This window comes from Prunus persica, chromosome G6, assembly GCF_000346465.2.
Source record: "Prunus persica cultivar Lovell chromosome G6, Prunus_persica_NCBIv2, whole genome shotgun sequence".
Classification (NCBI taxonomy): domain Eukaryota; kingdom Viridiplantae; phylum Streptophyta; class Magnoliopsida; order Rosales; family Rosaceae; genus Prunus; species Prunus persica.
In genome coordinates this window covers 29,621,788-29,636,107 of record NC_034014.1, presented here as the reverse complement: position 1 = coordinate 29,636,107, position 14,320 = coordinate 29,621,788, and the positions used below count along the sequence as shown (strand labels likewise).

Below are 14,320 nucleotides of genomic sequence, written 5' to 3'. Positions count from 1 at the left end.
CATAATTTTTTGTTGATATAAATTTGATAAGACGGAGACACAAAACTTAGACAAAGTTAGGTTATGAAAATCGTCATTCATGTATAAGAGCTCCCCGACCTATTGTCCATTAGCTATGTTCAAATATCACTTTGCGGAGGTGGCATATGTAAACAATTCTAATTTCTTGCTAGGTTTAGGAATCTTATGACTGAATCTTATAATGAATCACTTGGATAACATTGTATGATAAGATGTTGTAATTTGTTGGTTGTCCTGGTACATAGCGGTATCACTACCAAAGACAACAATCCCTACATTCTCAAGATTCAAAGCTATTCTTTTTACACCGCTGGCAAATTCTACCATTTTCCGGACCAATTTTCCTACTAACAATGGCTTTGAGAAAGTGTTTTGGTTTGACCTCGTTGGCTCAACTCATACCAAATTAAAATGTTTTTTAGAAAGTATATGACATTTAAGGGTGGGAATCGGGATTGAAAAACCGAAACACTGAGTCGGACTGGATGGAAAAAACGGGAAAAAAACTGGTTGACTAAAAAAGTCAACAAATCGCCACTGAACTAGACTGGACCGGTTCAAACTGGTTTCAATTTCAATTTCACACCTTACCAAACTAGACCAAACTGGACCGGACCGATTGTGTATATTTTTTTATATATAAAATTATTTAAATCCAATGCTACAATTTTAATCTCATAACTAATATTTCCCCAAGCCCAACTTCAAAATATCTCTCTTTATTATGCCCAATATCTCTCTTTATCTGAAATTGGATCATTTGTAAAATTTCAAGCTCAAAAAATAAATTTTTTGTTGGAATTTGTATTAAAAAAATAATTTGAAAAAAATAATAATAATAATTTAGTCCAAAATCAGAAAAACCAAAAATCAGACCGGAACCAGTTCAAACCGAACCAATTGATTATATATATTTTTTGTTGTTGTTGTTAAAACCAGACCAAACCATACAAGTTAAATAGTTTTAATTCCGATGCCGGTTTGAGGTGAAAACTGAACCAGACCGGATTGCACCCATCCATGATCATCCAAGTCAATTAGCATTCATGTTAGATTTCTATATATGAATGTCTAAAATTGGATGAGCATAAAAGGAATGTGAAGGTAACCTAATCGAAATTAATTTGGATCCTTTATTGCACATGTGATATGACTATAAATCACAACGATAATAAGAATGAAACAATCATATCACATTCTTTAAACAAAATAAGCACTTGATATGATACACACAAGTATCCATGATTGTGCCTTAAGGCTCAGGCCTTGACGCCAAAGTTTGATTTGAGTTTAAGGTTGGTTAAGTTTGAGTCGATCGACTTGTTTAAGTAGTTCACGTTCGAGTTTGAGTCGATCGACTTGGTTGGTCTAATCTTTTCAGTTTTATTTGTATTTTTCGAATGCATCATTTGGTATCACTGCCAAAATATGATCAAATTATTTGTCTAAAAAAATAAGATCAAATCAAAGAGTGCTGCTATTTCCACCCCACCTATCTTATTTTCTCACTCACCTTATTTTTAAAATTTTAAAGACTAATTTACCTATTCATAAAATGACTTCTAAGGACTATCTATTTTTTTTTTTTGAGAATGTTCACTTTTAATAACTAAAAAAAAAAAAATTAAAATTAATTCTTAAAAACAAAACCAAAAACCCAAGAGCCACCCAAAGCTCATCCACCCCTATCCGACTTGTCAGCCATCCCACCCGCCAGCGGCAACCCCCTCCCCTCTTGCCACCTACAAATCCTCATTTCCTCTCATCTCTCTCTATCTCTCTGTCTCTTTAGGCTAAGTTCGTTGATTTTCATTTTTGTAGTAATAACATGTTGGCCTTTTGAAGGGTAAGGTGGAGTTTGGTGTTCGTGTTGGAGATGGGCAAGGATGATAGATATAGGGTTAAAGTGTATTTTAATAATGATCTAACATTACAGACAACTCATCAATAGGAGTATCGATCGAAGATTGTTTTGTTTTTGTTTCAACAACTAAATAATTCTTCAGTTTGTTTTGTTTCTAGAGATGCCAATACAGTGGCACATAGTCTTGCATATTTCGCTATTTCATCAATTGACATGATCTCATGGGATAGGGACCTTCCTGCTTTCATCGAGAACTTATTGGTTGAGGAAGATATGCTGTAATCGGTTTCAGTTTTATTGAAATAAATACATCGTTTCTACTAAAAAATATAGAGAATTTGCATAAATTAATAATTAAATGGTATTTTAGGAATGATGGTTGGTGGAAAGATAAGATTGTGTTTTTTCAAATTTACACGGTGGATGGGGAAATAAAACAAAGAGTGGAAATAGCAGCACTCAAATCAAATTGACCAATTAAGTAGCACCAGGCTTGGGCCAAAAGAGAGGGCTGATATATGCTGCATACATAATCGTCGATTTGAGCCTAGTTTCTAAAATTTCTAAGGGGTCGGTTGTTATACAGGATTGACTTGGACTGGCTTGGCCTAAATTTAATACTATGTTTGTTTTATCTAATCTTAGTCTTAGATGAGATTGCTAATACTGGGCCCACCAAAAACACCTCATTAAGAGGGGATTCCTAAACCCATGTGGAAATAGAGGATTAACTAATCCCAAGCTCACTAATGTATAAAATGCATATATATATATATTGTAATATTAATAACATATATTATTATTATTATTATTATTATACTTACATATAGTATATATATATATTATATTGTAATACTAATAACATATATTATTATTATTATTATTATTATACATATATACATGTATATTATTATAACATACCCATATATATTATATATTATAATATACATATATATACACACATATATAAATGTATATATGTTTATATTATTTATAATATATAATATTCTTATAATATACATATATATGTATATATATTATATATTATAAAATACATATATACACATACATAATATATGTATTTTATACATATATACATATATATAGATAGTGTTGAAAAAATAAAAAAATCTAGTCCTAGTCCAAGCATACACCAAACGCAGGATAAGTATTATCCAACTTAGACCAAGCCAAGCCAAGCCAAGACAGTTCCTAAGCATAGTCCAGTCCATGACAGTCTCCTGTACCAAACGAGCCCAAAAAGGTTTCAGACTAATACTGGTACCCGTTAAGATCCGGATAGTCGGGCCGGACCCAGCTACATGCAAGCTTCAACAAATAATCTCCATTATATCGTGGACCTATATAAACCAATCTTTAAAAACCCTAATTTCCCTACTACCACTGCTACCTTCAACAGACGCCGATTCTCTTTCTCTGTGAATTAGGGATTCTCTTCATCTTCAGCAAACATGGTGAGCTCAAAGCCCTTTCTCTAATTAATAACCATTTCTCAATCGACTTTTGTTTTTTGTTTTCTTCCAATTATAATTTTCCAAATTTCTATATGTTTTTCTTTGGAAAACTAACTGAATGCCTGTTGTGATGGTTTCTGGGTTAGGCGGATGTGGAGGCTGATGTGGCGGTGGCCGGAGTGCCTAAGAAGAGGACGTTTAAGAAGTTCAGCTTCAGAGGCGTCGATTTGGATGCTCTTCTTGATATGTCCACTGATGAGCTCGTTAAGCTCTTCCCTGCCAGGGCTCGCAGAAGGTACTTACATATTTGCATCTATCGTTTTAACTCTTTATGCAGGTCTCGATCTATGTGTTTGCGTAATGTCTAGATTATCTGTTTACTTAATACTACTGCGTATTGGTGTCTGATGAAATGGGTTCAGGTTTCAGAGAGGTTTGAAAAGAAAGCCAATGGCATTGATCAAGAAGCTGCGCAAAGCTGTAAGAACTCTTAATCTGTGTGTGCTGTCTTGTGTTTTCATTTGTTTTTAGCTTGAATTCTGACTGTCTGGACCTTTTTCCCTTACCGTTTTGCTATTTGAATAATGGGTTTATCAACTTATCAATCAAGAAGATGTCTATTATCAACTTATCAATCATTTTTTGCTCCCGGTGACTGAAAAAGTTGATATAGGAATACATGAATATAGATTCTTTGTAGTTTGGGTGTCATAGTATATGCCTGTGTTTCCTATCTAGGAATGTAGGATGCAGAATGTGTAGATGCCCGACAGAAAATTCCTCATGTTTACTTGGTTTTCCATTATATCTGAATTCAACTATATTTGAAGTAAATAATGTTCTAGAACACATTATAAACCAATTCAATATCTGTGGTGATAATTGAAGGTTGGCATATTTGTTCCGTGTGAGTAATTTTTTGAGTTCTACTAAACGAACCCTAAAATTAACTGAGTACACCCTAATATTTAAATCAAAATGTAAAATTAACTAAGTACATCCTATTTAACTACCAAAAATACCCATGGTACACCTTAATACACTCTACCTCGCCAAAAAAAAAAAACCCAACAACATTCATCGATCTCCCTATGATCCCCTTTTCTCCATACTTTGATTCTCAAACATTTAAACTGTAAAATCTGGACGATATTGTTCTTTTTTATATATCCTAAATCTAACTAATGATACAAAAACGTTCAACATAATTCTTTGATTTCATTCCTCTTGATGCTAAAACGTTCAAATTATGATTTTGCCTGTGAAAACTTCAAAGTCTTCTTTAGTTCTTTAATGTTTGAGTCTTTAACTCCAAATGGTAGAGCAAATAAACAAAGACTCAAAGAAATAATTAATTAGGATTGCAGACAAGGACTTCACTGTATAGATCAATCAGCCTTGTATTTATATATGCCTTCAATTTTCTTCGGAGAATGCTAGCCATTGATTGATGTGTGTCTCACAGCGAGTCCATCCGTCAATGGCTAACACAAACAAGCACTGCACTGTATTGAATCAGCCCCTGCATATTTCTTTTAATTCCTTCAAGTAAATTTATTCTTGGCAAAACGAAAATTTCAACAACTGTATTGCTGAAATACACTTTGCTTTGCAAACATAAGAGCAGTTTTTAATATGTCTTCATGTAAAATTGCATTTTCAAGATCTCATGTTCAGAGACTGTACATTCATCATGAAAATTTGTAGAGAGCTAAGAAGAAACAACTACATTGTGTGGTTTATTATAGCAATCAGTCAAGTCTTTGCAGTTCTTTTTTTTTTTCCTTTTTTTTTCTTTTTTTGAAACTGCTGCTCGGTATTGGCCAAAAGAAAACTGCTCTTTATTCTTCCAGTTTGGTATTTTGTATGTTTTATAATGAGTATAAGAGTGATTGAAAGAAGAAGAGGTTCTACTGAGCTTGGTTTTGAGAGATACAAGAGTTCGGCTGTCCAAATGCTAAAATGGAGAAGAAGAGAAGTGTAGGGAAAAATATGCGGTGTCATGTTTTAGATGGTTTTTAAAGAGTGCTGCTAAACGAATCCTAAAATTATCTGAGTACACCCTAAAAATATGTGGTGTTATGTTTCACAATTGAATATATCCTTTTTAGTCATTTAATATTAGGGTAAATTAGTAATTCAATAAATACTTTGATAGTAGGGTGTACTTAGTTAATTTTAGGGTTCGTTTAGTAGCACTCAATTTTTTTCATCATTTTATCTTCTTTTCCTATGAATAATTATTGCTATTTAATAAATGGGGAAGGGGGAAGGAACCTTTCAAGTATTTTATGAAAAATTGAGTTGTCTTTTGTTCTTTATTTGTGGGTATTTTGTGTCTGGACTTTCGTTGGCTTGGTTGATGCCAAGGAAAGTGAATATAGCAAATGCATCTTTGTATTTACAACCAGTGCTTATATTCATTTTGTGATCTTTGTATTTATGTTGGGTTTCCGGTGATTTGGAACAGAAAAGGGAGGCACCACCAGGTGAGAAACCGGAGCCAGTTAGGACTCACCTACGAAACATGATCATTGTACCCGAAATGATCGGGAGCATCATTGGAGTTTACAATGGCAAGACCTTCAATCAGGTTGAGATCAAGCCAGAAATGATCAGCCATTATCTTGCTGAGTTCTCTATAAGTTACAAGCCTGTGAAGCACGGAAGGCCTGGTATTGGTGCTACTCACTCTTCTAGGTTCATTCCCCTTAAGTGAAGTATCTGCACCCCCTTTGCACTCTGGTTTCATCTTGATCAGATGTTGAGAGGCTTTTATTAATTATGGATTCGTACTTCTTTTCAAGGACATCTATTGCTTGTTTTATCATTTGTAAACAATGACAGAGTCACCGGCTTGTAGGATTTTATTGGATAAGTTTTTCATTCAGCCAAGTTTTATTACTATCTACATTTGTGCCATGATATGATCGCTAGGTTTTAGAGTTTTAGTAGCATCCGAATTGCCGAATTGCTCTCAAATTCCCCCATTCATTGGCACCCTTGTGGTATGGACAACACAGCTATGTTTTGTTATCATTTTGCTAACTTGTGTAAGAATGACCAAGCGCAAATCAATCTTGTCCCTTGCACCAAAAACTGTCTTATTTTGATTATACACCGTGGATTAATTCGGCTGATGACTGGTGCAAATGATTGGATTTGGATCTGTTACTTGGTATAAACAAAATAGAGGAAATCTACTTACTTGAATAGAAACAATTCCGTTATCTCAAGGCAAATAGAAACACCATTCATCGATATGCAGATCTGGGATCCACAGATTATATTTCGCATGTAAATATACTAGTTGGCTTATGTTTCTTCCGTCTGTCTGAAGCTGAATGTTTATACTAGTAGCAGTACACAGGATTAATATCAACGACGGCACTCACTCTCACTGGTCAGATGGTGAATGCTTATGCTCACCTTCGTAGGTGACGACGAGCATCGCAGGGTCTTCAAGACTTCTCTCAACATGTTTCCTCGCTGGACACCCTCTCATGCTGCTGCACTTATAGTATCCCCTACATTCAAACCCTTCTCAATCAGACTCACATTGCTTATCTTTCCATAATCAAATTCACCACAATATTGTACAAAACAACAGAAGCTAGGCATGTTTGAATTTAAAAATAGTACCTAGGATAGGGGGAACCCTTAATTGGCTTCTGCCCGTATTTCCTCCATGAATATTCATCAGCTGGAATGTCTGCAATCTTGTTACTAATGGCAGGAACCTTAAACGATCTTTTCACCCTCACTTTCCTATTAACAAAATCAATTAATTAAACAAGCAAACAAACAACACCCACACCCACACCCACACCCACTTGAAAAACATAAATTTCAGAGTCAAGACCCACCTCTTCTTTGGATACTGGCATTTACCACTACTGCCGCATTTTACAGTTCCCTTTTCCCCGGCACCATTGCACCTCCTTTGTTGTTGTGAGATCCGATCAGGCGGCTGAGGCACACCGCGGATTAGTTGGAACGAATCGCAGTGAGTGTTAGCCACACCACCATCCATGCTCAAACATGATACAAATGATCTGGCTGACGACATGGAGGGAGTGCGGGTAGTAGACCTATCAAATGCAAGGTTGATGCCACGGTTTCTCCCAGAGTACATTGTATCAGCCTGATATTTCAACTGTTGGGGCTGAAGCTGCAATCTTTGTATCTCTTGCCGATGGTCATGCTTCTGTTCGAGGAAATGATACTGTTGCAATGGTTTTGTTTTGGGAATTTGGAGAGGGTGCTTGATTTTCATATCCAAATCCACTACTGGGTTTCCAAGAAACACTTTCTGGCTCTGTGTGTGCTGCAGAGAACTTCCATACTTCGAATCCTTTTCTGCGCGTCGGTTTTCAAGAGAAGTAGGTGGGAGTAATTGGAGGGGTTTTGTTGAAATATCTAATCTGTAATTAGGGCCATCTAGGAAGATGTTTTGAGGCAAAGGTGGCGGCTTGAACTTCTTCAACTTTCTCACTCTTCCATGGCCTAAGCCACCGCCCAGAAGAGACACAACTCTCTTGAACTTGAACACAGCCTCCTCAGTTTCTGCCAGTAAATTTTTACAATGAACCTGGCCCTTAGGTTGACACAAATGGCTGAGAACTCCGTGGCAGCTCTCAACAGCTGCTTTGTTAGCTTCTTCAACCTCATCCATGTTCACTCAAGCCTAAAAAAAGCAGTCCCTAAATCCTAAAAACCCTGTCAACCCAGATTGAGGAGTATCTCGAAAAATAAAAAGGCAGATGCAAGAGATGAATAGTATTGCTCAAAATTCGATCTTTTTCATTAGGATAAGAAAAACAAAGACCTACGTGGTTAATTCTGAGAAATGAGATGGACTGAAGTATCCCATCAAAATCAGATTAATACCCAGATGAGCAGAAATTAAGGAAAACAAAAGAAGAGAGAACCGTGCACACTTTGGGCAGTGAAAAGAGAAAAAACCCAACGCTATCTAAAGGTGTGAAAGACGAACATAAAAAAATCGAAAGGTGTGAAACAGAAGACTTTGCTTTGTCTTTGGAAAATAAATTTAAACTGATAAAAAAAAGTCTCTGTTTAATCAAGAGTTATCTTCCTCCTCCTGCACGACTTATGAAATCATGTGTGTGTTCCTTCCCATTGGTTCCAGAATAAAAATGTTCTTCCTTTCACACAAATTCGTATTCCTTTTGAAAAATGTGTTCCATAAAATATCAATCCGTTACTGTTTCTAATAATAATATTTTTTATATAAAAAAACTGCAAGAAAGAGAGAGAGAGTGCTCTGTTCTGCGCAAAGGGTAGAACAGAGGACCAAAGCCAGGTCTGACGCCTGAGAAAGTAAGTAAACTAACGTCTGTGTCAAAGATCCTAAAACGGGCCCCACTTCATGGCCGCGATTTTCAAAATTTTGGCCTTTTATTCGCTTAAAACTTTAACCCAGGTACGGTAGTAGTAGTCTTCATACTTTTTATTGAGCAAGTCCAGTCTGGTCTCCTGCAGCAGACCGGAAGGCATGCAACAAGGTGGAGACGTGGAGGCATCTGATGCGTCTTGCTAGAATGCGGGTTAGAAATGATGGGGCCCACACTGTTGACCTTGAATGATTTGGCCTACCCTTCTTTGCCAAAGTGCTGAAAGAAGATAAACTGATAAACGTAGTGGCAAATGATCGAATGCATTTAGGGAGGGGAGAGGGGGGGTTAGTTAATAGTTAGGTAAGGTTCTTGGGTTGAATTTGTGCAAATAAGATTTGGGGTGTGAGGATGTGCAGTAATCCTCAATCAAGAAAATCACAACCACAAAACAATTGGATTAGTGGTAGATGTAGTTAATGGGTTTCTTTCAGAGCACTTGGCTAATTGTTAATCAATTGGGCAAAGTGAATCTTACAATAAACTATGTATCATGTGTTGGGCAAATGAACACTTGGGTACTCAATTATTGGTGATGAAAAAGTCGCACACCTTTTTGAGTTTTTTTGGATGGATAAAGAGGGAGGGCGGAGAGGATGATTTTTGAAATGACCTTACAAAGAGGGAGGGGGAAGAATTTTGTCATGTTGCAGTGTCCAGAAAGAAAAAGATGATGGGATGAATTAACAGTGAGGTTAGTTGAATAAAATAATACAAAGGAAGGGAAAGTCTTCCAAAACCAAAAGCAAGTTTATCATCTGCCAAGGCCAAGGCCAAGGCCATTGCTTGCTTGCTTAGTGGAAGGAAGTGGAGTATCATTGAAAGTTGCAGAGACTAATATAAAATATATAAAGATAAACAAACAAAACAATTGGTGCAAGCAAGTAATGATTGGATTGGAGGTGGCAATTTGACAAGACAATGAAACCAACCAACGATTTGAGATTGAGCATGATGTTCTTCCAATGGGGTATGGATGTCTGTCTCCTTCTCAGATTCAGATAAGTTGATTCCTTCCCTTCAAGTTTGAAAATGCTCTCAACACGTAACACGCTTTCCATCAATTAAAGATGCTGTCGATTGTTCTTTGACTATCATGTTTTTAAGTTTGTGCTGGCATCACCTTGTTTGTTTGTTAGAGGAACCTTAAACATTGCCAATGTGAACCATTCATTCTTCACTATTTTTCTTTCTTTCATAAAGTAGATAGTGCTTTCTCCAGCAAAAGAAAAAACAGTATATAATTGTTATTTTAAAAGACTTTGTCAACTGAAACAGAACAAATATGCATATGAATGAATGAACTGATGATATTCAAAAAGCCCAATAGCAAGGAAGAGAAACCCTTGCCAGCCAAACCATCTAAAGATGTTTGTGTGTTTGCTTGTTTCTTGTGTATTTGTTTCCACTCCAACACCAATTCAAGTACAAATGGTAAGTTCAACATTAAAACAAATGCTAGCTCCTGCTCAACAGAAAGGAGAAATGGATTGTGTTTTTCCAACTATTACTCAACACTGCTGCACAAGGCAAAAACTCAAGAATCTAACAAAACGATTCTTGCTCTTTCCAATTTCGACATGACACAGTACGTTTACGTCACGTACATAATACTGTATATTTAAATATACTACTAGAAGAGAGGCTAACTTTATACAAATATTACTTTTAATATCATATAGAACACCAGGCAGATTAAACTTGACTCTATATGAACTTGTTTGAGTACAAATTTCCATAGAATCATATGTATAGCCTGTCCGATTAATATGTAATGTAATACTACTAAATGAGAGTATATAGGAAAAAAAGAGTAGACAAAATAATAACATACAATGAAAGCATCACCCTCTGTCTGAAAAGTAATTAATCTAGTAAGTTGGTTGCATTTGCTTGATCAATCCCATTGCTTTCTTTCTCTCACAGAAAATCATTCATTAAGAGTGCTCCAATCATCGCCCTTTTGGATTGACAATCTGTGAGAAGATTGCGCTGGAGTCGCTGGTGGTTTCATTTGAGTTGGTGGTGTTGTTGGATTCTTCATTCAGATCACTCTCACTTCCAAGGCTGAGGTTGCTGTAATGCATTGCCATTATGTTCTGGTTTCTTAGATGGGCATCGTCGGAGTCACTTCTTGCGCGTCTTGAAGAGTGGTTTGAACCATCTGTGTCGTCCTGCAACTGGAGAGCAAACTCAAGGTTCCACAAGATGTCATTCAAAGTGGGGCGGTCAGTTCCCGCATCAGACAAGCACTTCTCAGCTGTATCTGCAAATTTCTTGATGCTTTCCATGTTGACTTTCCCCTTGAGATGAGGATCAATGATGTCCTCCAGAGTTCCTTTTCTTTGGCAATGCAGGGCCCAGTCTGCTAGACTAACCTGTTCCTTTGGCAGGCTAGGATTCAGAGCAGGCCTTGCACACAATGCCTCAAAGAGAACAACCCCAAATGAGTAGACATCAGATTTTTCAGTCAACTGTTGCCTCCTGAAATATTCAGGATCCAAGTAGCCAAAGCTGCCCTTCACCACTGTACTAACATGCCCAGTGTCCATGTTGGGGCCAGTCTTTGAGAGCCCAAAATCAGAAACCTTGGCTTCCCAGTTCTCATCCAAGAGAATGTTTGTTGTCTTGACATCCCTGTGAATAATGGTCCACCTAGCCCCTGTGTGAAGGTAGTGAAGTCCCTTTGCTGCTCCAATACAAATCTCCAGCCTTTTCTTCCATGACAGCTGAGCTTGAGATTTGTTGCCCTTGTACAGATGCTCCCGTAGAGTCCCGCGTGACATGAAGTCATAAACCAAGCACATTTCGTTATCTTCGTCACAGAATCCAATCAGAGAGACCAAGTGTTTATGCCTCAACTCTGAAAGCATCTCAATTTCAGTTTGGAATTCATGAACTCCTTGTTCTGATTGTGGGTTAGACCTCTTGATGGCCACTTTCATCCCTGCATCAATGACACCCTTGTACACCTTTCCAAATCCTCCAACACCAATGACATTAGACTCATCAAAACTCTTAGTAGCTTGTTTCATCTCGATAAAGGAGAAACGCCTGCAACGGCCTTGAGCAGCTGTTGTGAGGTGGCTGCTAGCAGTACTCTTGCCTGAAATTGTTGATTTGGTGCCACTGGTATGTGAATTGCCATAGAGTGGTAGCCAGCTAGAAGTGTGTGTTTCTGTTCCTAGGGCTTTTTTCTTTCTTTGGTACACAGCAATGCACAATGCAGCCACTATGCCGAAGGCTGCAGCTCCTCCAGCAGCTCCACCAATCACATGAGCTTTGTTGGTTCCACTTCCTCCCTGCTGTTGCTGCTGCTGATTTTCAAAGCTTCTCTCTCTTTCCTGGTCCTTTGCCAACATTTCAGAAGGGTTAGGGTTAGGGCCTGCCAAAGTTTTACCCTGTTCAAGCTTGAATATCTCCACTCCGTTGATGAGTGCATCGTAGAACTCAGGACGGGATTTCATTGCGGGATGCAAAGCTAGCCAAAGGTTAGTATCACTACCATCCTTGAATGCTACCACATAATCTCTGTATGTAGGCACCCCCTTTCCTCCCGTCCATCCGATCACATCTGCTTCAGCCTCGGCAGTTTGATTGTTGATGTAAACAGTGAACACTATCTGATTGGTTTTGCTGAGGTAAAAGTCACAGAAGTGTAACCTCACAAGGTACATGAATTTGGGATCAACCTGGTTGAACACCCATGTGAGATTGTAACTCAGGTTGATGTCCTTCTTTTCTCCCATGGATCTTGAGGTCTTGTAGATATCAACAGGAGCAATATATCCTGGCATATCTTTGTAATCAATTTTAACATCTTTGGCGGCCTCGTTGGTGACCCCAAGTTGAGCACCAAATACATAAGCAAAGTCATCATACCATGTCCTGGTTAGGGCGCCAGAGTCATTGGTGGGTGAAATAAACTGCCCACCAATATTCACTCTAAACATGGTCTGCAAATTTGTACTCCTTCCATCAAAAGCCTGGTCTGAAGCCCCAACAATTGTGGCACTGCCGAACATGTCAGGCGTTCCAATCAGCTCAATACCATTCACAAAAGCAAATCCCGCGGAAGGCGAAAAGGTGACCTCTAGAGAATCCTTATTCAGGGGAGCCAGGAAATACTCCCTCATGATATAAGCTTGCGTAAGGGCCTTACAAGTGATTGAAGCACTAAAGTTTTGCAGGACAGTGATTCCATTGGCGATGACCGCAAAATAGGACTGCTCAGCATTGTTGCTGCCATAAACAGCCGGATAGAAATAGAGTCTAATAATGTAGCGCTGCCTGGGTTTCACTGGAAACTTGTATGTGGCATTTGAGGTGAAAATTCTGGCTTTCATGTATGGAACCTCAGAAAGAAGTGCAGGGTCCTGATATTGGGCTTGAGCCGGACTTCCTTTAGATCCAGTAAGGTACTTTGAGTCTGGTTGCCATTTCCTCCCATCTGCATCTTTGGCCTCATTTTCTGAGCCACAGCCAAGGATCAATGAATCCGAGTCCGAGTTTGCAGCATGGAGGCCATTCAGGAACACAGACACAAAAGAAATAAAAAACACGATGTGTGTTTTGATGCGCATGGCTACCTAATATATATATATATATATATATAGAAAAGAATAAAAGAAAAAGAAAAAGAGAAACACAGAGACAGATTGCTCTGTCAATGGCGTACAGGAAAACAGAGGACTCTGATCAATGAACAAGTAGAAGAAGTTTTCCTGTACGCCCGGAAAAACAAAAAGGGTTTCTGGGTTTTCTTTGTATTCTTCTCCTATGGAGGGGTTGGGTGTAGGGGTGTTAAACTAAGTCATATCTAATCAAAAACCGTTACCAGTCTTACCTGGATCTCAAGGACTAGACCAGGCAAGACGAAACAGAGAGAGGGTGGATTTTTTTGGTCTTCTTTGTTCGCAATGTGGGCTCTTTTGTTTGCTAGGTCGTTTTAGGTTTCCATTTCTGGGGTCAACAAGGGCGTTCATTCTTCTTCACAAACGAAAACGTTGTTGGAAACCAATGATTGGGAGCAAGAATCGTAGATTGTACAGGTTCTGATTGGTTGCAGCACAGTTAGAATTTCTATTTGCAGTAAAAGAAGAGCCTAAATTTAGCATTTTGTGTGTGTGTTTTGTTTCGTAATTTGGAGAATATGCTCGTACATAATTGTTATGATTTGTTCAATGAACCACTGAAATCGGATGGAAGAAATTAACCATTAATTCCTTGGACTAGTTAGCTTGACTTCAATCAGTTCATTTCCCATATACATTCATGTGTAAAAACAACCACAAAACCGAAGAGAGTAGACTCTGTTTACGAAGATATTAAGCCCATGAAAATTAGACTAACCACACCAAAAAACTACCAAATTAGTCTCCTAGAATGTAGAACAACAGATCATTGCGCGAGCAAGCTTTAGGCTTTAGCTCTCACAACTAGTAGTACAATAATTAACCAATAAGGGTTCATTCTTCTCAAAACTTTAATAAAAAAAATAAATCAAGTGTTATTAAGGAAGCAGCTATATGAAATGACCAAAT

The 14,320-nt window shown here is 37.8% G+C and overlaps 3 protein-coding genes across 3 annotated transcripts; 1 reads left to right on the top strand and 2 right to left on the bottom strand.

Moving 5' to 3' along the window:
- LOC18772421 (40S ribosomal protein S15-4) lies at positions 3,242-6,282 on the top strand. The gene is made up of 4 exons (XM_007206014.2): positions 3,242-3,360; positions 3,507-3,655; positions 3,783-3,840; positions 5,831-6,282. Exons 1-4 carry the CDS (start codon positions 3,358-3,360, stop codon positions 6,077-6,079), a joined length of 459 nt encoding a protein of 152 aa, XP_007206076.1. The 5' UTR covers positions 3,242-3,357; the 3' UTR covers positions 6,080-6,282.
- LOC18775103 (probable WRKY transcription factor 74) lies at positions 6,551-8,627 on the bottom strand. Its single transcript, XM_007205381.2, has 3 exons — positions 7,227-8,627; positions 7,003-7,128; positions 6,551-6,887 (listed from the first exon to the last, which is right to left on the bottom strand). The coding sequence occupies exons 1-3, from the start codon at positions 8,033-8,035 to the stop codon at positions 6,758-6,760; spliced, it is 1,065 nt and encodes a 354-aa protein (XP_007205443.1). The 5' UTR covers positions 8,036-8,627; the 3' UTR covers positions 6,551-6,757.
- Positions 10,356-13,902, bottom strand: LOC18773201 (receptor-like protein kinase ANXUR1). Its single transcript, XM_007208159.2, has one exon. The coding sequence runs from the start codon at positions 13,358-13,360 to the stop codon at positions 10,730-10,732; it is 2,631 nt and encodes an 876-aa protein (XP_007208221.1). The 5' UTR covers positions 13,361-13,902; the 3' UTR covers positions 10,356-10,729.